This window comes from Monodon monoceros, unplaced genomic scaffold (assembly GCF_005190385.1).
Source record: "Monodon monoceros isolate NGI ecotype Baffin Bay Population unplaced genomic scaffold, NGI_Narwhal_1 Super_Scaffold_22, whole genome shotgun sequence".
In the NCBI taxonomy this organism is placed as follows: domain Eukaryota; kingdom Metazoa; phylum Chordata; class Mammalia; order Artiodactyla; family Monodontidae; genus Monodon; species Monodon monoceros.
This window is the reverse complement of record NW_021703779.1, coordinates 28714294-28739429: the sequence shown is the minus strand read 5'-3', so window position 1 is coordinate 28739429 and position 25136 is coordinate 28714294. Positions and strand designations below refer to the sequence as shown.

The window sequence follows — 25136 nt, the reverse complement described above, 5'->3', positions numbered from 1 at the left end:
CCAGATAAACACCTATTTACATTGTAAATTTGCATTTAATAGCTAATGCATTAGCTAAGGCATACCTAGCGATGAATGAGAAACACACACAAAAGTAATATTTATCCTTATATCAAAGCCAATATTATCAATTAGTTGCTTAATTAGGCCTTAGTTGCTCAGTTAGGGATTGGCATGGATAAAGGTGAATTATTAGGACAAAAATAAGAGCATGGGTTAGAATAAGGAGGACAACTATGCTTTATCTTTTGCAATAAGGAGGATCAATTTGTATATAGGGCTTAGGTACTCGATAACTTGTATTAACTAATTGATCCTCCCCGTAACTCTATGAAATATCTAAAATTATTATCCCCATTTTATAGATGAAGAAACTGAAGAAATATTAAGTAAAATAACTTGACAGAGTTGGCACAGCTCGTATCGGTTGAGCAAGGATTTGCACCCAAGCCAAGTAGATTTAATCTCTGAGCTATTAACCCCTATACTGTACCACCTTTCATGCAGTGGTTTCAAGGGTACTATGTTGAGCATAGCAAGGGTGAATTTGGGTAAAACATGGTAGAATACTGAGGACTGGCATGGCCAGTTCATAGGAAAACATGTCCTGAGTTCTAATTCTCACTGAATCTATGCCAGTTCAAAAAGATTCCATAAAAGGAAGCAAGCAACTTTCATGTGCTTGTTGGCATTATCCTTAGTGAAATTAGTCACACAGAAAAAGAAAAATATTGTATGTTATTGCTTATATGTGGAATCTAAAAAACAAAACAAATGAATGTAACAAAACAGAAGCAGACTCACAGATATAGAGAACAAACTAGTGAGTGGTTACCAGTGAGGAGAGGGAAGGGGGGAGGGACAGGATAGGGGTAGGGGATTAAAGGGTACAAACTACTAGATATAAATAAGCTACAAGGATATATTGTACAGTACAGGAAATATAGCCAATATTTTATAATAACTTTAAATGAAATATATTCTATAAAAATATTGAATCACTATGTTATACATCTGAAACTATTATAATATTGTAAATCAACTATACTTCAGCAAGAGAAAAAGGGAGGGAGGGAGGGAGAAAGGGAGAAAGGAGGAAAGGAAATAAAGAAGGAGAAAAGGAAAGCAGGAAGAGGAAAAGAAAGGGAAGAAAAGAAAGAAGTCAGACATGCATCATTTCGGTTGTCTCATCTAAACTGATGATATTAAAGATTCTAAACTGATGATATTAAAGATGCTCTGGTTGAGGTGGATAAAATGTTTTGTGTCTTTAGTAGCCAGGGTGGGTGACAAGAAGTGTAGACAAATGGAGAAAACTCACAGATGTTGACAGGACAGTTGGGCCCAATGTAGAGCTTAGATAAGATCAAGAAGTAAAGGCAGCCTTTGTTCAACCTCAGCAGCACTGGGGAGAGCTTGTTGTAGCTGAAAAAGCCAAAGATCATAAAGCAAAAGTCGTTCAGTGTTCTTTGACTGGTTCAGCTTTTATGCAGGACCTTTGAGACCTAAAAGGAATTATTAGGACAAGGCAATAATGTAAGGAGTGAGGGAGGATTCATTCATTCAAACATCTTTATTAAGCACTTCCTAGATACCAGGCATTGCTCTAAGTGCTTAAAAAGCAGTAAACAAAACCGATGGACTCCGCCCTCATACAGCTTTTCTTAAAGCAGAGGGAGACAGAATATAAGCAAACAAATGGTGGACCGTCATAAAGACTACCATTCATTCTGAGCGAGATAGGAGCCGTTGTAGGTTTTTGAGAAGATGACTGATGTGATCGGATTTATACTTTAAAAAGATCACACTGGCTGCCCCACTGAGAGTAGAACTGTAGGGGATCAAGGGTAAAAACAAGGAGGACAGTTGAAGAATGGATGCCAGTGGCTTGGGCTAGGGTGGTAAGGAGAGATTTTCAGATTTTGGAAATGTTTTCAGAGAGAAGATAGAAGATTTATTTCTGTGTTCACCAGAAACTTGAGCATGGGTGTATAAAAGCCCATTCTCAGCAGATTTGGGGCTCAGGAGAATTTAGGTGTCCTGTGAACTTGGTAGAAAGATCAGTTGAGAAATGTAAGATTTCTTTCTTCTCATTGATAACTTTGCCTTCGGTACTCCACTCTTGCTGTGAAGCACGGGCAAAAGTGCTGGCGACGGAGATCTTATCACTCTGGTCAAAATCTTTCTCCTTTGGAATCTATTTCATCACATTTAAGCACAAATTTAATAATGTCAGTCACTTGAATGAAGACAAAACTAATGCCATGAGCAAGCTGACTGGTTTTCTATTCTGGTATTAGGAAAGTTAGATAATAGAAGGAGGTACTGTATATACAAATCTGAACAAAATATCTGAAGGTAAATAAAATAATTAATGTTTCTGTGTACATTGTAATACAGGGCCATGCTAGATAAAGGGTTACATTTTTCACCAGTTTAATACTATTCCAACAAAAGAATATTGTAATTATTCTAAATTAAATAATCATGGAGCATATAAAGTATCAAGGCAAAATTTGTTTACAAATGCTTTTTGAATTCTACTTAAACTTTATAATCGAATATTTTGGTGCATGGAAAAATATGACTTTTATTAATATGTTACCACATTGTAAGAACTGATATTTTGGACTATAACATTTGGAATAATGTAATCATTTCATGATTTCTCTGAGAAAAATCAAGTTTTTCTTTTTAGATTTTAATTTAATTTTTATTTTATATTGGAGTATAGTTGATTTATAATGTTGTGTTAGTTTCAGGTATACAGCATAGTGATTCAGTTATACATATACATATATCCATTCTTTTTCAGGTTCTGTTCCCACACAGATTATTAGAGAATATTGAGTAGAGTTCCCTATGCTATACCATAGGTCCTTGTTGATTACCTATTTTATATATAGTAGCATGTATATGTTCATCCCAAACTCCTAATTTATCCCTTCCCCCCACCTTTCCTCTTTGGTAATTGTGAAAGTCTGTGACTCGAAGCGGGTGAGTCTGTTTCTGATTTGTAAATAAGTTCATTTGTATCATTTTTTTAGTTTCCACATATAAGCGATATCATATGATATTTGTCTTTTCTCTGTCTGACTTACTTCACTTAGTGTGATAATCTCTAGGTCCATCCATGTTGCTGCAAATGGCATTATTTCGTTCTTTTTTATGGCTGAGTAATATTCCATTGTACATATGTACCACATCTTCTTTATCTGTTCCTCTCTCGATGGACATTTAGGTTGCTTCCACGTTTTAGCTATTTAAATAGTGCTGCAATAAACATTGGGGTGCATGTATCATTTCAGATTATGGTTTTCTCCAGATATATGCCCTGGAGTGGGATTGCTAGATCATATAGTAGTACTATTTTTAGTTTTTTAAGGAGCCTTCATACTGTTCTCCATAGTGGTTGTAACAATTTACATTCCCAACAACAGTGTAAGAGAGAGTTCCCTTTTCTCCACACCTTCTCCAGCATTTATTGCTTCTAGATTTTTGATGATGGCTATTCTGACTGGTGTGAGGTGATACCTCATTGTAGTTTTGATTTGCATTTCTCTAATAATTAGTGATGTTGAGCAGCTTTTCATGTGCTTCTTGGCCATCTGTATGTCTTCTTTGGAAAAATGTCTATTTGGATCTTCTGCCCATTTTTTTGATTGGGTTGTTTGTTTGTTTGTTTTTATATTGAGCTGCATGAGCTGTTTGTATATTTTGGAGATTAATCCCTTGTCATTCACTTCGTTTGCAAATATTTTCTCCCATTCTGTGGATTGTCTTTTCGTTTTGTTTATGGTTTCCTTTGCTGTGCAAAAGCTTTTAAATTTAATTAGGTCCCATTTGTTACAATTTGTTAGTTTTCATTACTCTAGGAGGTGGGTCCAAAAAGATATTGCTGCAATTTACACCAAAGAGTGTTCTGCATGTTTTCCTCTAAGAATTTTGTAGTATCTAGTCTTATGTTTAGGTCTTTAATGCATTTTGAGTCTATTTTTGTGTATGGTGTTGGACAATGTTTAAGCTTTTCAACTAGCACATTTATTCAGCTATAAATATATTTGCTTTTTTCAATTGCTTTTATGATTTGGGATTTATTTGATTTGCTATTTATTTTATTTGCTTGATTGATTTGCTATTTATATTTGTGAAGTACTTTACAAATATTAATCTATTTGCTATAATTGAAATCATACTTAAATCATTAATATAGTACCTCAGTTTTCACTTCTCTTATAGTGAAGATATCATAGATATTTACTGCATTATAATTCATATTTATATGTACTTTGATAGTTTCCCTTTATGTTTTCTACATGTCTCTCTTTTATAGGAAATTATTCATTCTTTTCTCCCAGCCATTATTTTATCAGGCCCATCAGTTGTCCTACTTTGATCCCCACGCCGCAGTTTACTCCCATCTTTGCTAAAATGTACTTTAAGGACTCACTCCGCCTCCTTCCATTCTCCTAGCAAGACTATTTTGATAATTTGCGTCCTATAAATTCTGGAAGTCAGAAACTTCCATGTTAAAACTTACAATTCATGATGCTGGTTGAAATTTTGTGGTTGCAATTAAGTTGTGTGGAGGTTTTCCTTTTATTCATGAACTATTCAAGCTGTTCTTTGACCAATTATGATGTCATTTTTTTTGATCTGTGATATATAATTACTGATTGGTTACTTATGTAAGGACAGTGCATCATCCTGTGGAGAATGTTTCCACCAAAGTATATAGTTGTATTTAGGAAATAATTTTGACATGTGGCCATAAACAATGCAGGGGAAAAAAAATCGAAAGGACACCTTACCATAGAGCCACTAAATATGACTTTAAAAAAATTTCTTTAGAAGCTCAGAAAAAAATAATTAATAAGTACTTTAATGCCTTTTGATTGAACACCCTTCCCAATTTGATATGTCATTAATGTAGTGCCTGGTAACTAGATGAGGCATAAAGTGGGTAAGAATTAGATTTATATAGGATGTTGCCTTCATCTGTCAGATAAAGACAAATTCCAGAGAGTGAAAATGAACTGGAGTTTGAGTCTTTGGTGCTCCAATTTCTCTTTCTCAGGTTTGAGATAGATCTACTCCCCAATGGCTGCTGTCACAACAGCTACTAATGGGTTTCTCTAATCCTTTTTTTCTCAGAAATGAAAGTTATGTGCTCCTCTGTTAGCCAAGTTACAAAGGGTCTCAAGGCATTTTTGTTAACTAAAACTGCCTAAAGCTATTATTTCCGCCTTCTTAAAATGTGAAAGCAATCATGCAGGATTTTATAACTCTTAAAACACATATACGTGCATTTAAGTGTATGTGTATCCATTTAACTGCAGAGCTACATTTATTAAGATGGTGATACTGAGTCAGCAACAGCAAAAGATACAATTTTTACCGTTTGCAGTGGTTTGGAAATGAGCCACATACTCCTTTTGACTTTTTCCCTCTGGTGACCAACATCCATCATACACATAACCACTAGGAAGAAAAAAATATCTTGTTTGTGTTGTTCACCACTATATCTCCAACTCGTAGGACGGTACCTACCACAAATAGGCACTCAGTGGACATCTGTTGAATGAATGGATGACAGTCTGGTAAATCCAGGTATGAAGTCTGCGATTGAAGAGGACAGAACAATGCTAATCTAGTAGCTCCAAGAATAAAAACTGATTTTTTTAATTTAAAAAAGAAGCAAAATTAGTCTCTTTTACATTATATCCAAACTCATTGAATTAAATCATCCATATGTATGAATTCTAACAAACTAAGCATATATACCAGCATGGAGAAATTTGCTCTAGGTTTGTACACACTGAATTTTAAACCAATCATTTATTGAAGTGTGTGGCAAGAAACCCACAAATAATTAAAATATTAGTAATATTTTTCCCAATCACTTGGCTTGCATTATATGGTTATGGCAAAAAATAGGCTAGAGTGGTTGGCAAGGCACTGGATTTGAACATGAAAGTCTTAAATTTAGACACCGAATCTGACTCTTAATAGTTGTGTCCTGGGCAAGCCACATAAAATTTCTATGTCTCAGTGTTTTTAACTTTGAAATTAGATCAATGATAATACCTGTCCCAGCCTACTCAGCAGTAATATTGTGAAGATAAAGTGAAATCATGTAGGATTATCTAGAAAAATTCTTGTAAAAAATGTATAATTATATAAATTTCCAATTTTGCAAAACCCATACTACTTCATCATATATCCAAAGTCTTAAAAATTATTGTAAATTAAATTTCCATGTAAATAATCCTGCAAACAAATTGCCTTAAGAATGTGGTGAGGGCTTCCCTGGTGGCACAGTGGTTAAGAATCTGCCTGCCAATGTAGGGGACATGGGTTTGAGCCCTGATCCGGGAAGATCCCACATGCTGCGGAGCAACTAAGCCCGTGTGCCACAACTACTGACCCTGAGCTCTAGAGCCCGCGAGCCACAACTACTGAGCTCACATGCCACAACTACTGAAGCCCGTGTGCCTAGAGCCCGTGCTCCGCAACAAGAGAAGCCACTGCAATGAGAAGCCCGCGCGCAGCAACAAAGACCCAACACAGCCAAAAATAAATAAATAATTTTTTTAAAAATGTGGTGAAACATAAAATTGCATACTTAAATGTAAAAAAAAAACTTTAAGTAAAATGTTAATAATAGCATAAAATATACATAAAGTTATTTCCAGATTTGGCAAGTAGCCTAAAGGTTAAAAAAAAAAGTTTAAAGTTAAAAAAAAAAAAGTAAAAGAAGAGAATGCACATAGGCTAAAAAACATTTGCTTTTGACAAAAACTTTGGTTAGAGAATCTTACTTACTTTCAATCATATTTACTGTATTTCCAAAGCTAAGTATTACTTATTCAGGGGTAAAATTTTTCATTCTTCTATTAATTTTAGGTGCCAAATGAATAGCTCATTTTTTAATATTTCTCTTGAGGATGCAGGCTCTAAATTGTTCCATGTTTCCATGTTCCATGGCTTTTACCAAGAATAGGATGCTATTTTTTAGTTTGTTGTTGTCATTATTGTTTTATGTGGAGTTTTATTTTTCATTGAAATATATTGAATTCATTTTTTTTCCTAATTCTATGTCAGTAATTTAGAATCCTTTGTTCTGAGTTCAGAACCATGACTTAAACTATTTAAAAGCATTGAAGCTCTAAGTGAAGGATACTTTAATCAATAGTGTTTTTTTTCCCTTGGAATTATGAGACTTATTTTTGTTATTTATTTTGTTGTTTTTCTTTTGCCATTTAAAAAAGCTGATCTGTATCAATTTTCTTGCTTAAAATGGTAGTCATGAGCATGTTGATACTTTAATAACATTCAGTTGAATCTTATGAATTGGCATTATGTGGGTCAAAATGTTCAAACATTGGCAATTGCCTATAGTTCAATCTAATACAATGATTTTTACCCGTCTGCTTGTTTCTGAATCCTAATGCATGTAATTAAACAGTCAAGGAAAAAATCAAGAACTATGTATTGTAAATCACTTTAATTAATGGATACCAACTACTACAAATTCCCAAATTGAGTTTTCCAAACCTGAGGCAAAAGGATGTTCTCACCATTAGGGAAATCTCTGGGCTTTCCAAAAAGATAAAGAAAGGAGGAAGAGTGTTAAGATCCCTATCCTAACAAAACATGTTGTTAACATGTTTTGTTTTGTCGTTTGTTGGTTTTCTTAAATTTGTGCATTTAGGTTCAGAACAATTACATGAAACAGTGGTTTTGCTTTTCTATCCCAAATGTAAAACGCTGTGATAGAAAGCATGTTCTCCCAGTGTCAACAGCGTTAATCATTTATAAAATGGGCAAAATATTACCAAATATGTTTCCTTTTTTTTCCAAAATAGTGTACTGTCATTTGTATTAATTTGTATAGACTTAATTACATTCAGTTGTGTATAGTAGTTATCTGTAAACTTGCTTGATCACACATGCTAGATTTTCCATTCTTTATCAGAATAATAAGATGCTTATGATTGTATATTTAAATAGGATAAAATAGTATAAAGTGAAAAGAAGAAAGAAAAGCATCCTGTCCACATTTTTCAATCCCACTCCTCAGTGGTAATCAGTTTTTCAGGTCTCCCTGGATTACGGTATTGCCGTAGAATTTTTCTTCATAAAATCTATCTGCCCCTCCTTTGCTCAGTTACACAAGACTTAAAAGCATGTCCTGGTTCTAAAATAGTTGGAAACATAGAATACCGTATATCTAATTTTGAATGATGAGAAAAGCATTTGCTTCTACACAATTCTCCTTTGCTATGTATAAGAGCCGATTTTTCTATCAAGATTTTTTTTGTAAAATGATTTTGACAATGTGCACAACATAATGCAAAATGTGCCTATCACAGAAGAATTTATGAAATCATTTTTCGTTTAGTTGGTGCTGATGTCTAGGATTGTTGTCTTTGGGGAACAGTTGGAACAGTGAAGTGCAGGTTTTGCAGGTTTCTTTTTGTTCTCATTGGTGCTCTGTGACATCTGGGGAACTAGGCATAATTCTAAATGAAGGACTTTGTCTGTTGTTAGGTATCTGAGGTACTGTGAGGTAACCATGGAGAAACTTGGCCAGGAAATACAGATGGACTGTTATTCCACTATTTACTCTAACAGCTAAATAACCAGTAAAAGTAAAATAGAATAAACAGGGAGATGACTGAAGCACGCACAACATCTGTTCAGGCCTGAATGCATGTCTGCAACAGTTCAAGAACAATGTAACAAACCTTAAAGGTTCAGTGGTTCCATTCAAATTGATTTTCATAAACAAGTTAAGATTCAGAGCTTCAACTCAACTTTTCACTTCAAATTAACACATGTGTATTGAGCCTCGAATACTGTGTTTAACTCTCTAAAAGAGAAATAGAAGATGTGATCCCTGGGCTCTGGTAATTTGTAACATTAATTGAATACACATGTCAGAGTTACACAAACAAGTTAGAAAGTAATAAAAGTAAAAGAGACATAATATAGACAAAATACATAGTATAAGGCATGAGTGTAACTGAATTTGTGAAGAGGAGAAAGCAATGTAGAAAGCAGAAACTGAGAATAATTTTATAGAAGATAAAGCCTTTGAAATATTCATGCTTTGACTATAAGTGGCATTTGGCTACTACTGATTTATTATGTGCCAGGACCCATTCTAAATTCTTTACTTGTGGTAGCTTGTATGGTCACCACAGCAACCCTATTAGGAAAGCACTGTTATTATACCCATATTCAGAACTATCCAAGCTGGAGATGATGGTTTGGATCAGAGTGGTGGGGGGTTTAAGTTCTGAATACATTCTCAAGGTAGAGCCCATAGGATTTGGTGGCCACTTGCGTGTGGGTTGGTAGAGAGAGGATTCAAGGATAACACTAAGAATTTTGGCATGAACAACTGGGACAGTGGAGCTGCCATTAACTGTATCATGCGGAAAACGGCAGGAGTATCAGGTTAGGGTGCAAGGTTGAGTGTAAGTTTAGTTTTGATGTGTTAAGTCTAAGATGTTTATTACACATCCACGTGGATATCAAGAGACATATTAGATATACTGGATATATATAAGTCAAAGTTCAGGAGATCATCTCAATTAGAGATATAAATTTCGGAATCATTCTTTAGTTCTTCTTCCACACTTGCTCGCAAAATATGGGTTTTTCTGATGTTCCTTTCCCAGCCCTCTTTCCTCTAACCCCGCCTCTGTGGACAATCTCAGCCACTCCCACAATCTAAATATCACCTTGATACAACTGGATCTTATTGGTGGAGTTGGAAAATGGGATAGGCAAGATGTCAAGATGGTTCTATAGATTCACTAATAGTGTCCAATAGTGGGCATCAGCAGATGTAGGGAATCAGCCATTGAATGATCGACTCGGCTAAAAGCTACAGCAAAGTGCTTGTGAGCTAACAGAAAAAGGACTTTGTCTTTCCGGCTCACTGTCGTATCCCCAGTACCTAGACTGTATCTGGCACACGGTAGGTTTTCAACAGATATTTGTTGCGTTAATGAATGAAGACAGAGCTATAGCTCTCAGAGAAATGGAGAGAAACCTGAGGCCTAGCAGAACTTGGTAGGGCTACAGAGACCAGGGCTGTGTGGTGAAGGCTATGCTTAACAGTACTGAATGGTGCAGAGGTGGGAGAAGATGTGATGAAGAAGCTTTTAGTGAACCAAATAGAAATTTTCTTCAAGAAGTAAATATGTATAACTGATTCACTTTGTTATATAGCAGAAACTAACACACCATTGTAAAGCAATTATACTTCAATAAAGATGTAAAAAAAAAAGAAGTAAATATGGTTAAAAAAATGTGAATTATAGGTGTTTAAAGCCATCTGCTCCCATGAGTCATTTTGGGACATAAAAGCTGAAGAATCACTAGAAAGCAATTTTACAGTTTTTAAATGAAATTCAATATACTTCAAGCCAGAATATAATTGAAATATGGAAGTCAGTTTTAGGGGAAAATACACTTAGACAATTTCATATTATCTTATATTTTAGCTTATTTTGTTATATATCTGAAACTATATTGTTTCAATTTTAAGATAGCTTTTCTTTTCTTATGGAAACACTTTTACTAAGCGAACACTTGCAAAATTTGAAGTAAATATTTTATAAATAATTTCTAAATATTTTGTTACAAACTTTAAAATAGAAGACAGAATTTCAGATTAAAGTTTGTATACACATCGTATGATCGACCTATTATTTCAAATCTTACCTCAGTAAGAGTTTTAAACTCAGGAACCTGTGTTTGAGCTTGCTTCTTGGTATAAAACAGGACTAAGGCTACCTATAAGTTATAGATTACAGAGAAGGCACAATAGCAATATGCTATTTTAAATAGCACTTTTAGAAACAGAAATCATATAGGCACTTTCCAGAGTAATTATAAAACAACTTGCAATAAGAAAAGACATTAAAAATTCACTAAGTTCTTGTTTAAGTTTATTTTCATCAGAAGTGATTAATAATACATTGAATTTATCAGATATCACTGTCTCCTACTCCAGCCCCGTTCACTTTCTACAGTATCTAGTTTGACATTCATATAAATAGATTTGCCATTTAGGTGGGTAAAGGCATGCTCTATAGTGGAACATTCTGACAGCAAGGGAGTAGTTGTTGCTTTACATTAAAAGGAAGAAAAACTGAGCAGCAGAAATATGCCCCTTATGATAGAGAACATAGCCTAGTTAAGAGTTACTTGAGACCTTTATCTGAGCCTGATTAGTTGGCAAACAGGTGCCTTGTTTGGTTCCCTAGATCAATTGTCTGTAGTCTTAGTTTCTCTTTTTTAGCTTATTAAAGACACTTATTACATAATACTTGAATCAACAAAGTACTTATAGTTTCAAATTGTTTGTGTTATGAATCCCCTTAAAAAACTGATTCTTTTCTTAAAGGGAAACCCACATTTCTAAATATTATTTATCTCAAAGCTGAGGCCTATATTACTATGACTGTGTTATCAATGAGCTCTTCTTTAAACAACAGGCTTTTCACCTCTAAATGTGAGTTAAAGCAGTATAGTTCATAGTCTTCTGTTTTCCCTTTTTGTACATATCTGGACTTCATCTTTCAGTTGTGAAAGTTGCTTCACTATCGAAATTTTCTCAATTAAAAGTGTATAGGGCTTCCCTGGTGGCGCAGTGGTTGAGAGTCCGCCTGCCGTTGCAGGGGACACGGGTTCGTGCCCGGGTCTGGGAGGATCCCACATGCCGCAGAGCGGCTGGGTCCGTGAGCCATGGCCACTGAGCCTGCGCGTCCGGAGCCTGTGCTCCGCAACGGGAGAGGCCACAACAGTTAGAGGCCCGCGTACCGCAAAAAAAAAAAAAAAAAAGTGTATAACTAAGGGTAACTTATTTGATTCTGTGAACCAGAGTGGAAAGGATGCTATTTTGAAATATCAAGGACTTAAATTATATAGATTCATGTATGCGTGCCTTCCAGAAATTGAAATTTCCATTTCCAGGAAGAGTGACTGACAAATAAACATCTCACAGAATTGAAATGGGGAGTGGGGAGGTCATTTCATAGGTGCATGTCAACATCAGGAAGGAAGTTGACTAAAAAGTGTGTGCTTCCTCATTTTGCCATCATATTTTCAGGTAAGGTAAGGAACTATTTCAGGGAGAGAAGTGGAAATAATATACTCTGTAGTGATCCTATGGATTTTTCTATCACCATAGCAACTACAGTGACTATGGTTTCATTTTCAGAGGGTCAGAAACTATAAAGATCACTTATTTCTAGACAAACTAAAATAGTAAAAAGCTATAAAAGATCTCATCTCTGACTTTAAACTATGGAAACTGCTACAGAATTTTCTTTGGTGCATATACCATTTTTCTGTGTGCAGTGCCTCAGGGACAAGAGTATGTGTAGGGACTTTAAAAAGGATTTCTTGGACTCCAGCCAATTTTGACAGCATTCTCTGAGAATGCACCAAGGAGCTATTATCTAGGTATCCAGGGAGTATGACATCTCCTGCCCCAGTTTTTGCTTTTCTCACTTAAGATAGAAAGTTTTCTTGCCTTTACAACATGCTGCCCAGAACTGCTAAAACTGTTCATAAGTTGATTCTGAGCAATTCCATCACTCTCCAGAGAACTGGGAACTCTCCAGAGATTTGGATTAAAATCAGGAAGCTTTGCAAACTCAAATCATCAGAGAGAGACTATATATTCTCTCACACACACCCCTCATGAAAGCCATGAATGGATTACTTTTAGACCAGTGGGGAAGATCCTCCTTCCCTTCTCTTGAATTTTACCCCTTTAGGAAATTACAGCTATTCATTTTAAGTGTTTGGGCTCCCAACACACGGACAAATGGGGCTGGTTGCCCCAGTGTGAATTTCAGTAATCAGCATGTCAGTCAGCTGGATGCTTGGTATCAAGTGGAGCACTTGTCAGAGTTCTGGAATTTTGCCCTTGGGCTGGCAGCCACGTTAACATGGAGTCCGTGACTCACGTCAACAGAATTTGAGCCAGTGCAAGCACTGGCAAAGGTCATTTTGTCAGGCTGTCCAGGTCAGCAGAGTTAACAGAAGCAGAAAAGAAGTCATGTTGGTGCACCTGATCTAATCCAGCTAGTGGGGTAGCCCTAAATATTCCACCCAAGACTCTAGTCTCAGAGCCATCAGAAGATGGTAATGAAATTTTGCCAGGTGGATAAAAGAAAGAACGAATATAAGAGGTTTGCTTGAGTGAAGGCACTTCTAGGACATTGATAACATATACAAGATCCATTCTGTCTTTTTAAAAAATTTTGTTATTTTCTCAGTTTTGTTTTTATTAGTAGTAAACTTTTCCTCCATAAAGAAGTGTCTTATGTCAAATAAAGCAAACCATAGCGTAGTACTAAGCTATTTTCAATTTTGTAGTGAAAGAGGTTGACAATGGAAGACAGTCTTCTCTGTCCAGATTTACATTTCCATACTTTCAATATTCTGAGATTGCTCTTGATAAGATCACCAGTCACCTCCTAAATATCCACAGTTGACTTTTTACTCCTGTTCCTAGATGCATTTGACTTGTTGGTGGCTCCCTCCCTCCCTCCTTCCTGATATTCGTTCTCCCTTAAGTTTTAAAATATTTTACTCTTCTGGTTCTTCTCCAAGGTCTGATGAGATCTACTCTTTGGTCATATTCATCTCCAACCTCGACCTCTGCTTTCCACAAAGGGTCATCGTTAGGCAAATTTTCTTCTCACGCTTTCACTCTAACAAAAGTTTCTGACCAATTTGACCATCTCTCCTGTAATGAAACAACACCTACTACATTCCACTGACTAGCAATTCTGTAACACTGGCAGAAGACAATTTTAACCTGCATTTCTCCAGATAAGGAATCTCACAGGATATTTCTGTGTTGGCATGCCTTCCTTTCTCTCACATGGTAATACTTGTTAGATACATATTCTGACCACAGAGTTAAATTGAGTTGCTTAACAAAAAAATAATGAAACCTTCTAATCGCAAGGTGTTCATGGACTTGAAGACAACACCTTGGAATTTTATAAACAATCTCTCTCTCTCTCTTTCTCTCTCTCTGAAATTCACTCACATCACCCATAACCATTGTGTCTAGCTGATTTGAAGCCCTGGGAACACAGCTGCTTTCCTCGGGGTCCCATTGTAAGCATTGACTTTTGCCCCTTACAACCGACATTATCTATATCCTCACAAGATTCTATAGATTAATCTTCCCCCAAGACAAGTCCTCATGCACCACAGTCATAAAGTCTTAGAATGAGGCAGGAAAGCTCCCTAAGATCTACCCATGACTTCTCTCCTGCTGCCCAATGGAGTTTGCTTCAGAGCCAGCCTTCTGGGAAGCTGCAGGCTTAGCAACAGGCACCCCCTATCTAGCCTAGTCTCCATCTCACACATGGTTGAACCACCCCAATTTTGCCTGCAAGTCAGCAAATATGTTCATTTTATTGATACCTGTTAAGTTTTTATATTTATACAGTTCACCCTTGAACAACATGGGTTTGAACTTCATGGATCCACTTACATGTGGATATTTTTCCACAGTAAATACTACAGTGCTATACAATCCATGGTTGGGTGAATCCGCGGATGCGGAGGAACCACAGATGTGGAGGGCCAACTGTAAATTATACACAGATTAACCCTCATTTTATTCAAGGGTCAACTGTATTTATTTATCTTGACAGGAAGCATGTGATCTCTGGGTCAGAGAACATCTCACTAATTACTCAAATCCCCATGAGACGTGCAGTGAGGGCCAGATGTACAAGAGAGAAACCCCAACATTATAAACATTAGAACTTATATAAAGGATTTGGCACATCTGATAGAGACAGACAGACAGACATGGAGGGACTTGGGTGGGTGAGGGGAGAGCGAGGCGGGAAGAGAGAGACAAACAGAGAGAGACCTTTGCTCTGGAATGTAAACACATCCTCTCCAGAGAGAGGGGAAGGTCTAGGTCTGTTATCCTCAGAATGTAAGTTGGAATGTAAGCAAAGGGATCCAAGAAAGATAAGCTTCTAAGTCTCCCTGGAAAAATGCACTAATCTAAACACCAAGGTATGTTTGCTATTCAATTATCCTCTAACCCAGATGCCAATGTTCTTTGCTCAGAAAGGCCAGACCGTGTGGAAATGTGAGAATACGTATGGCCCAAAGATATTTGCCATCTCATTCATATTCTCAAAGTCTGTTGCCAACTGCCTATTGAATGTCTATTGTCTGACAACCCAAAGGCTTCATAATATGTGTCTAGAAGGAAATCATCTGTTACACACACACACACACACAAATGCATGTGCACACAGAACCTGTTCATCCATCTGAAATCCTTTTACTCAGATATCAGTATTCATCCGGATGCTCAGGCCAGAAACCTGGGAGTTATTCAAGTCTTTCCTCTTCTTCACCCAACAAACAGTCACTGAGTTCTGCCAAGTTTCCTTCCTAAACAACTTTCTCAATTCAACTCAATTATGAAGGACAACTAGATATTTGATTACATTGATAACACTTTAAAGTTTTTAGATGTAGGATATGGTATTATGTGTACTTTCCTTGAAAACAATTCACGTATATTGGAAACATGCTGAAGTATTTATGGATAATATATCAATTTGTTTCAAAATAATCCAGTTGAGGAGGTGAATGGGTGGAAATATAATGAAACAAAATTGTCCATGGTTTCATAAGTGTTGGCACTGGATAATGGGCTCATGGGGGCTGTTTGTACTATTTTCCTTTTCTGCTTTTGTATATATTTGAAATTAATACACACACACACGCACGCACACACGCACACACACACGTCATGGTTCCCCACTGTCTACTGAATTACATGCAGTATTTTAAAGCACATTATTAATCATCTCCAGCCTCTGTTCTCTGACCCATCTTCCCTGATCCTGTACATTTCTGAAATGTCAGTCATATACGGCTACTCATGTTCCCTGTCATTGCATGTGTATTACCTACCAAGTATGATGTCCTTTCCACTTCAACTACTCAGCTGTGTCTACCCCAAATTGCACTTCCTTTATGAGCCCTTTCCTTGGCTTGTGACCATATATGATATATGATTCATTCCTTTTCTGAACTTTGAGAAAAGATTTGGTACCACTTAGACCACTCATCAAATAATTTCTCATCATTTAACTGGGACTTCTAAACTATAATTGTTTCCTTCAGTTTCCAAACCACATCCTCCCTTACTACCTCAATGAGATCAATTTAAAACTTCTTTGAAACAAATAAAACTGTGCTTCACCTACCTCTGCTTTCTCTGTATTGGTCCTTGTACAGGAAAGAGCTCAATAGATGTTTACTCAATTGACTTGTCTTTGACAATTCAGATGAGCAAAATAACCAAATTCACATTTGTAAGACTAGACAAATATGTAAGTTTTTAGCATTTTTTGAACATTAATATTTTAAAAGATTTTTATTACTTAATGGCATTGTGTATTTTCCCCTTAAATATAATCTAGACTTTAAAATTATGGAGTTAAATTTTGAGATACTTTCACTTATTCAACACAAATGCACTGGGTACCTACCATGTGCCAGGCACAGGTTTGAGCTCTGGAAACCCAATATAGAGCAAGACAGATAACATCCCTGCACTCATAGGATCTAGTCTAGTGATGCAGAGAAACTAGTAGTTGTATAATTTCATGTTAGTCATAAGTGCCATGAAGAAAAATGAACAATACAGGGAATACAGAGCAGTTGGCGCTGCTACTTAAAATGGAACAGTAGATAAGGCTTTTCTGAGATGAGAAAGAAGTGAGGAAAACAGCCATATAAGTGTCTTGGAGGGAAAGAGTATTTTTGGCAGAGAGGACAGCAAATGCAGAATAAGGAAAAAATAAGATTATAATGTCAGGCAGTGTACAGCCAAGCTATGTAGAGATTTGTAGGCCATGATAAAGACTATGGGTTGGGAATTCCCTGGCGGTCCAGTGGTTAGGACTTGTTGCTTCCACTGCTGGGCACGGGTTCAATCCCTAGTTGGGGAACTAAGATCTCACGAGTCGGGCATCTGGGCCAAAAAAAAAAAAGACTATGGGTTTGATGAGGAGCCATTGGAGGGTTTTGAGAAGAGAATTAATATGATTTGATTTATGTTTTATAAGAATTTCTTTGGCTGTTGTGTGGAGAATTGACTGGGAGAGGGGCAAGACTGGAAGCAGGAGGATCATTTAGGTAGCTATTGTGATAATCTAGGTGAGATACAAGGATAACTTATATCATCAGAGCAATAGCAAGGGAAATAATGAGAAGTGGTCAAATTCTGGACATGTTCTAGAAGTAGAGCCAACAAGATTGTCCAACAATTTGAATACTGGAGATTAAAAAGGAAAGACCAAGGATGATTCCAAGGTTGTCAGCCTGAATAACTATCAATTGATATGTCATTTACCAAAGGAGAGAAAACCATGGGAAGAGAAGGATATGGGGATGCAGTTCAGAATGTGGTTATGCTAAGGTTGAGATGCTCATGAGACATCCAAGTGTCAAGAAAGTACCTAGATTTGTGAGTCTGGATTTCAGAGTTGAGGTCAGGGCTGGAGATGTAAGTTTGAGAGTCATTGTCATATAGAGATTATTTACAGTCATGGGACCAAATAAGAGGTAATACAGATAGACAAGGAAAGGTGTCAGAACTGAGCTAGAGCACTCCAATATTAAGAGATTAGTAAGATGGGAAGGATTCTGTAAAGCAGACTGAGAAGCAGTGGACAAGAAGGTGGAGGAAAAACCAGAAAAATTCAGGTTACAGAAGTCAAATGAAGATAGAGTTTTAAGATGGAGGGAGTGAGTGATCACCTGTATCAAGATGAGGACTGTGAATTATCCATTGAAGTTGGGCATGTTGAAATCACTGGGTTTCAAGGCTAATGACTTTTAAAAGTCAATAGATTGGTGTGAGATGATATCTCATGGTAGTTTTGATTTGCATTTCTCTAATGATTAATGATGTTGAGCATTCTTTCATGTGTTTGTTGGCAGTCTGTATATCTTCTTTGGAGAAATGTCTATTTAGGTCTTCTGCCCATTTTTGGATTGGGTTGTTTGTTTTTTTGTTATTGAGCTGCATGAGCTGCTTGTAAATTTTGGAGATTAATCCAGTCAGAATGGCCATCATCAAAAAATCTAGAAACAATAAATGCTGGAGAGGGTGTGGAGAAAAGGGAACACTCTTGCACTGTTGGTGGGAATGTGAATTGGTTCAGCCACTATGGAGAACAGTATGGAGGTTCCTTAAAAAACTACAAATAGAACTACCATATGACCCAGCAATCCCACTACTGGGCATATACCCTGAGAAAACCAAAATTCAAAAAGAGTCATGTACCAAAATGTTCATTGCAGCTCTATTTACAATAGCCCAGAGATGGAAACAACCTAAGTGCCCATCATCAGATGAATGGATAAAGAAGATGTGGCACATATACACAATGGAATATTACTCAGCCATAAAAAGAAACGAAACTGAGCTATTTGTAATGAGGTGGATAGACCTAGAGTCTGTCATACAGAGTGAAGTAAGTCAGAAAAAAAAAGACAAATACCGTATGCTAACACATATATATGGAATTTAAGGGAAAAAAATGTCATGAAGAACCTAGGGGTAAGACAGAAATAAAGACACAGACCTACTGGAGAATGGACTTGAGGATATGGGGAGAGGGAAGGGTGAGCTGTGACAGGGCGAGAGAGAGTCATGGACATATACACACTAACAAACGTAGTAAGGTAGATAGCTAGTGGGAAGCAGCCGCATGGCACAGGGATATCGGCTTGGTGCTTTGTGACCGCCTGGAGGGGTGGGATAGGGAGGGTGGGAGGGAGGGAGACGCAAGAGGGAAGAGATATGGGAACATATGTATATGTATAACTGATTCACTTTGTTATAAAGCAGAAACTAACACACCATTGTAAAGCAATTATACCCCAATAAAGATGTTAAAAAAAAAGTCAATAGATTAAAAATGCGAGGCCATTAGTTACTTTGGGGGTTGATAAATTTCCTTTCTTCTGTTTCCATAGACAGCTGAATCATTTTTGACTTGCTTTAAAATTTCAATATTACAGAATATAAAAGACAGCCTGCAACAAATCTCAGGTCGGATTGACGTTATTCACAATAAGAAGGCAGCAGCATTGCAAAGTGCCACACCGGTGGAAAAGGCGAGGCTACAGGAAGCTCTCTCACGGCTCGATTTCCAACGGGAAAGAGTTAACAAAATGTGCAAGGACCGACAAGGGTAGGTACCACTTTCCTTTTACTAAATGATTATACCTGTCTCCCAGGAATTCTAGAGTTCATTTCAGTGTTCTCCATGGAAAAAAGAGAGGTAAGGAGGAAGAGAGGGAGAAGTATCACTTTCACTGGAAAAAGGTAAGTGGAGTAAGAACAAATAATGATGAACAGTTCAGACTAATGATCTGAATTCAACAAATTTTTCTGTACTGAAGTTAGTATTACGTTGGAGCACTATAATATCCTCTAAAATTTCAGGTAATGTCAAAACCTATCTGGTCATTTAATTGAGGTGGTTTAAATAATTGTACAATATAAATTGTATACCTTTGGTCAAATCTGTATCCTATAGATTTATAACCATTTGATATACTTAGATTAATATATTGGAAATATAAGCTGGCAACACAAAGTTGATTTTTGTGTGTTGTTTCTGTTTTGAAGGTGATCCTTTACATTTGGAAGTCCCCCCACTTTTTTGCTACAAGGAAATTGTTGATTTAAAATAATTAATTTTTAGTGCTTCCCTTAATTTAAATATCCAACTGTTGACCAGATTTTTAAAAGTCACATACATTTCTTAGCCTCATACTACAAGAAGATATTGTTTTCTCTTCCAATTTTAGGTTAAAAGGAATAAAGTTGTAATGGCTTAAAACAATTGGTTTCAAAGATTTGTTCAAGACCATCTTCTTCATTATTCTCAGAGGAAATCAAATCATTTTTAATAATTACAAAGAACCTCCTTAATATCTCTCAGATCTGTCCATTTCTTGCCATCTTTACTTCTATTTTTGTTCTTCATTTACTGCATTAGATTCCTAAATCAATACTTCTAGCAGAAATCTCAGTTGTCTCCAGTGATCATCCCTACTTTGTTCCCAATTATCTTTCATCCAGAATTGTTTTTCTGAAGTGTAAGAAAACTTACATTCCCTTTAGAATAAAGTGCAAACTTATTAATTGGGGATATAACGCTTTCACATGACCCCTGCTCCTCTGGTCAGCCTCACTGTTTATCAATTCCTGCCTGCCCTACAACCCCTCCAAATTCTGCTCTATCAATATTAAATTGATTTAAAGATTCACAAATGTTTTCTGCCCTCTCTGGCCTACCTGCCCTTCAAGTCTCATGTGAGATGTTATTTCCTTCTTAAAATCCTAAAAATATTAGTTGATCATAGAAAGTTAGATATTATTTTAACATTAATGGAATATAATATCAACATACTATTTATGTATTTGCAGATGTCACCAGACTTGGTGGCTACTCTGTAGAGTACCTGCTCCAAAGTGACCTATTCCTAGAATTTACTACATAGCAATCGATTTTGATTGATTTTTTCCTTTTATGCCTCCGGCACAAGCTCCTGAGAGACAAAAGCTGTGTTTTATTTTGTGTGGTATGCTCAGGATTAAGGTAGTCTTGAGCACGAAGTGGATGTTCAGTGTGTATGGACTGAAGCCTCCTGCAAGAAGCCTGAGAATATTTTTCCCTGGATGGTCCAGTAGTTCTATATCAACTTACTGGAAAACAGTGGGCCCTAGGGTATCCAAAGCCATTCTTGATAAAGGGAAAGAAACTCAACAACCCTATGTATATGCTGCAAAAGACAAACTCATATTACCATCATGGTGCACCTGTCAGTAGCCCACATTGAGTCAAAGTGAGCTTTTACAAGTTGCTCCAATGAGGTCAGTTTCATCACTGTCTTTTGGGGTGCTCATTCCACTTTGGGGATGTTTTTGTCTTTGTTGTCTTCTCTCAGTGTTTTCTTCCAGCCATCCAAGGCCACCAACACTATCCCTTAAGAACCTTGCAGGGTTCTTGGGTAGCCAGTGGTTACTGTGCTTCTATAGACACCTCCCATTCTTGCACGAAAGCAGAGGTGAAACTTTCTGCTTTCTGAGACTTCTTCCCCACTTTATGTCATCTTTGGTCAGTGAGCTGGGTATTCCCTTAATGACAATCATACAGCTCTTTCCCTTTCAGTTCACCTTCAACCATAGTCTTTAAAAGAAGCAGAAGACTAATGCCATTCCACAGAGAGAGTAAGCTGAATTCTCACCCCACATCTGGGTGGGGTCTTTCCTGAATTCTCACCCCATGTCTGGGTGCGGTCTTTCCTATGTCTGGCAAGAGATAGTGTGTCACTAACGCCAGTAGACCCACTCTTTTCTTATCCAGATTCTGGAAAAGTATCCTAATTTTTCTCTAACTGGGTTCCTCTAGGAATTGGTCAGGAGGTGCTAAATTTCCTGTGACTTTTAGTCTAGTCTCAAGTAAAACTGTTTTAAGTTATTGCTTGTGAGCACAGACACTAGAGTTCAACTTGTTTTGGAATCCTGGCTTTCCTGCTGACTGGATTTTTGTCCTTGAACAAGTTCCCTAACCTTTATGCTCCACAATTCCCTTATCTATAAACTCTAAGTCATAGAGTTGTTATGAGGATTAAATGACACAATGTATGTAGAGTGCTTAGCAGATTGCTTATACATGATAATGACTCGATCAAGCTTGGCAGTTTTGAAGATAAAAATAATGGTCTTCTGGCTCTTATAGTCTTCATGCCTGCTAATTCTTTCTTATATGCTTTCACATTTTCCTGAGCACCATGGAGAGTTGATTTAAATTGAGTCCCTGATTTGAAGAACCTCCCAGTCCTAGAGAGAAAATGGACAAACAGCCAATAAATTACAGGTTGACAGATGTGAGCGATGTGAGAGGGCGAGAACAAGATCCTTGGGGAGTGGAATAGGAACATCTTACTCAGAGTCAGGAATAAAGCAACGTCAATGGACTGTTCAAGGTTCTGAGTTACAACTAACAGAAAGTAACTCCAGTTACCTTAGGTAGGATAATATAATTGGAAGGATATCAGGTAACTCATGGAATCAATGGAAAGGCCTGCGAGTCAGGTTTAAATATGGGCAGAAATTGTCAAGGAAGACCAGGATATGCACCCAGAAACATACCTAGCATCAAGCTATAAGATGAATCCGAATTATAAACTTCTGTCACTGCCGTGGTCCACTGGTCCACAAGAGGCACCATTGCCACTGGATATTGGTTGCTACTATCCTGCCAAAAAGTATCAAAATTATTATTTCTTTTTGTGTCACTAATTTTAGAATTAAGGTTTCTGACAGAATTATTTGGTAAAGCAGGAGATGGATATTTTTTTCTCTGAAAGGCCAATTAGTAAATATTTTAGTGTTTGCAGGTCCTATGATCTCTGCTGTAACTACTCAACTCTGCTGTCGCAGGGTGAAAGAAACCATAGACAATATACAAATCAATGGCTTGTTCTAATAAAACTTTATTTATAAAGACAGGTGGTAGGCCAGATTTTGCTGGTGGGCCATAAATTGCCAACTCCTGTAATAAGGCATGCTTCAGTCATATAACTAGGTTCTAACTGCCAGGGGTTAGGGAAAATAAATAGCTGGAATTTGGGATCCATTGCGGTGATAGTCAGGAATTTATCTCCCACCAAGCCCATACAATGGTAGATTTTTGAATCCTTAGAGAGACTAGAAGCTATAGATTCTTTTTTTAAATTGAAGTATAGTTGATTTACAATGTTGTGTTAGTTTCTTGTGTACAGCAAAGTGATTCAGTTATGCATATATATACATATTCTTTTCCATTATGTTTTTTTTTACAGGATATCGAATATAGTTCCTTGTACCATAGAGTAGGACCTTGTTGTTTATCTATTTTATATGTAGTAGTTTGTATCTGCTAATCCCAAACTCCTAATTTATCCTTCCCCCACCCCCTTTCCCCTTTAGTAACCATAAGTTTGTTTTCTATATCCGTGAGTCTATTTTTGTTTTGTAAGTAAGTTCACTTGTGTCATATTTTAGATTCCACATATAAGTGATGTCATATGATATTTGTCCTCCTCTGACTTACTTCACTTAGTATGATAATCTCTGGGTCCATCCATGTTGCTGCAAATGGCATTTTCATTATTTTTTATGGCGGAGTAGTATTCCATTGTATGTATATACCACATCATCTGTTCATCTGTCAATGGACATTTAGGTTGCTTCCATATCTTGGTTATTGTAAATAGTGCTGCTGTGAACATTCGGGTGCATGTATCTTTTTGGATTAGAGTGTTCTCTGGATATATGCCCTGGGGGTGGGATTGCTGGATCATATGGTAATTCTATTTTTGGTTTTATAAGGAACCTCCATACTGTTTTCCATAGTGGCTGCACCAGTTTACATTCCCACAGTGTAGGAGGGTTCCCTTTGCTCCACACCCTCTCCAGGTTTTGTCATTTGTAAACTTTTTAATGATGGCCATTCTGACTGGTGTGAGGTGATACCTCACCGTAGTTTTGATTTGCATTTTTCTAATGAATAGAAGCTGTACATTTTTAAATACCCTCATGTTGGGTTCTCAACAAAAAACTACTGATTTTTTTTTAAATAAGTCAACTTGAGGTTAAAACAAAATACCTTTGAGCCAGTAAGAAGGTATTAGTATATTTTCACGTATGATCCAGGTATGATAGTGTATTAGTCAGCTATTACCGTAATATGGTGATACAAATCACCCCCAAAACTCGATGGCTTAAAACAAGCCTTTATTCTCATGCTTATGGATCTTTAGTTTGTCTGTGTTTTGGCTGACTTAGGCTGAGTGTGGCTGGGCAGCTGTTTCAAGTTATGGTTAACTGGGCTAGGCTCTAGGATGTGTGCTGGGTTAAGGTCTGTTACATATATATTTATTCTGGACTTAAGATGAAGGATCAGTGGCACAGTCTGCTCATGACGGGTCACCAGAGCATGAACCAAGCCTAATCTCCTAGGAGCACTTATAACCTGTGATCATATTAAGCCACTCACATGCCATTGGCCAAAGCAAGCCTGACATGAGTAGAATGGGGAAGTAGTCTCTTCCTACGGTGGAAGGGAAAGAAGAATGAATATTTGCTGAATAATAATCTAAACTATTATAGATAGTTAATAACACAGGATTTTTTTACAGCTAGAAAATACCTTAGTAATTTTATCCTGCTTCATTATTTTATACGGGAGACTAAATCACAAAGATGTTAAGTGACTTGCCAAACACATGCTACGTGACACATCTGCATATTTCTATTTCACCAAAATATTTAGCTCTAATAGATCTACACAGTTTACTCACAAATAAGTTACAGATATGAGAAAATGCATTAGTCTCTTGGCATTCCTAAGGCATAGTTGCTGAGACCATCCTTAATCAACAGATTTATGAACGCCATAATGGCAGAACTCACTTCTATTAAATGTCATAAAGTAAAACAGACATTACTGTCTAAGTCAAGGCAAGTAGAGGATTAAAATCCAGATTGACTGTGACTGCTCACTCATTATCTAGGAGACCAGCTTCCATACGTTGTCTTCCAGCAAATAGAATTTCAACATGTACCTCAGTAAACTTACAAATCCTCGAAGTATTAAAAGTGGCTCCTTTCTATGGAAACACAGATGGTGAACACAGTAAATATTAAATCCATGAATCCTATGTGCGCATGTACATATCCATGTATATGGATAGATATCCGTATATATAAACGTAAGATAAATATTTAACTTTATGAGAAATTAACATTGTTGCTAAATGCTATTTTCATCTATTTCTTGGTGGATTGCTCACTGTTTATAAAAGATACCTACAGGAAACACATGAAAATAAATAATTAACATAATATCTACCTAGTATTAGAGAAACAATGTGCTTTCCTTCTTTCAACAAGCATTTAAGGAGGACCTTTCAAGTGCCAGATACTTTGTTGTCTTTCCTTTCTTTCTGTTACCACCTTTCCTATCCCTCAAACCATTAAT

At 36.8% G+C, this 25136-nt stretch overlaps 1 protein-coding gene across 1 annotated transcript in view; it reads left to right on the top strand.

Moving 5' to 3' along the window:
- The window catches only part of DMD (dystrophin), a 2107962-nt gene that overhangs the window by 883012 nt on the left and 1199814 nt on the right, over positions 1-25136 (top strand). The window contains exon 43 of the mRNA XM_029240038.1: positions 19120-19292. Coding sequence (XP_029095871.1) covers positions 19120-19292 — 173 coding nt within the window. The remainder of the gene's footprint in view (positions 1-19119; positions 19293-25136) is intronic.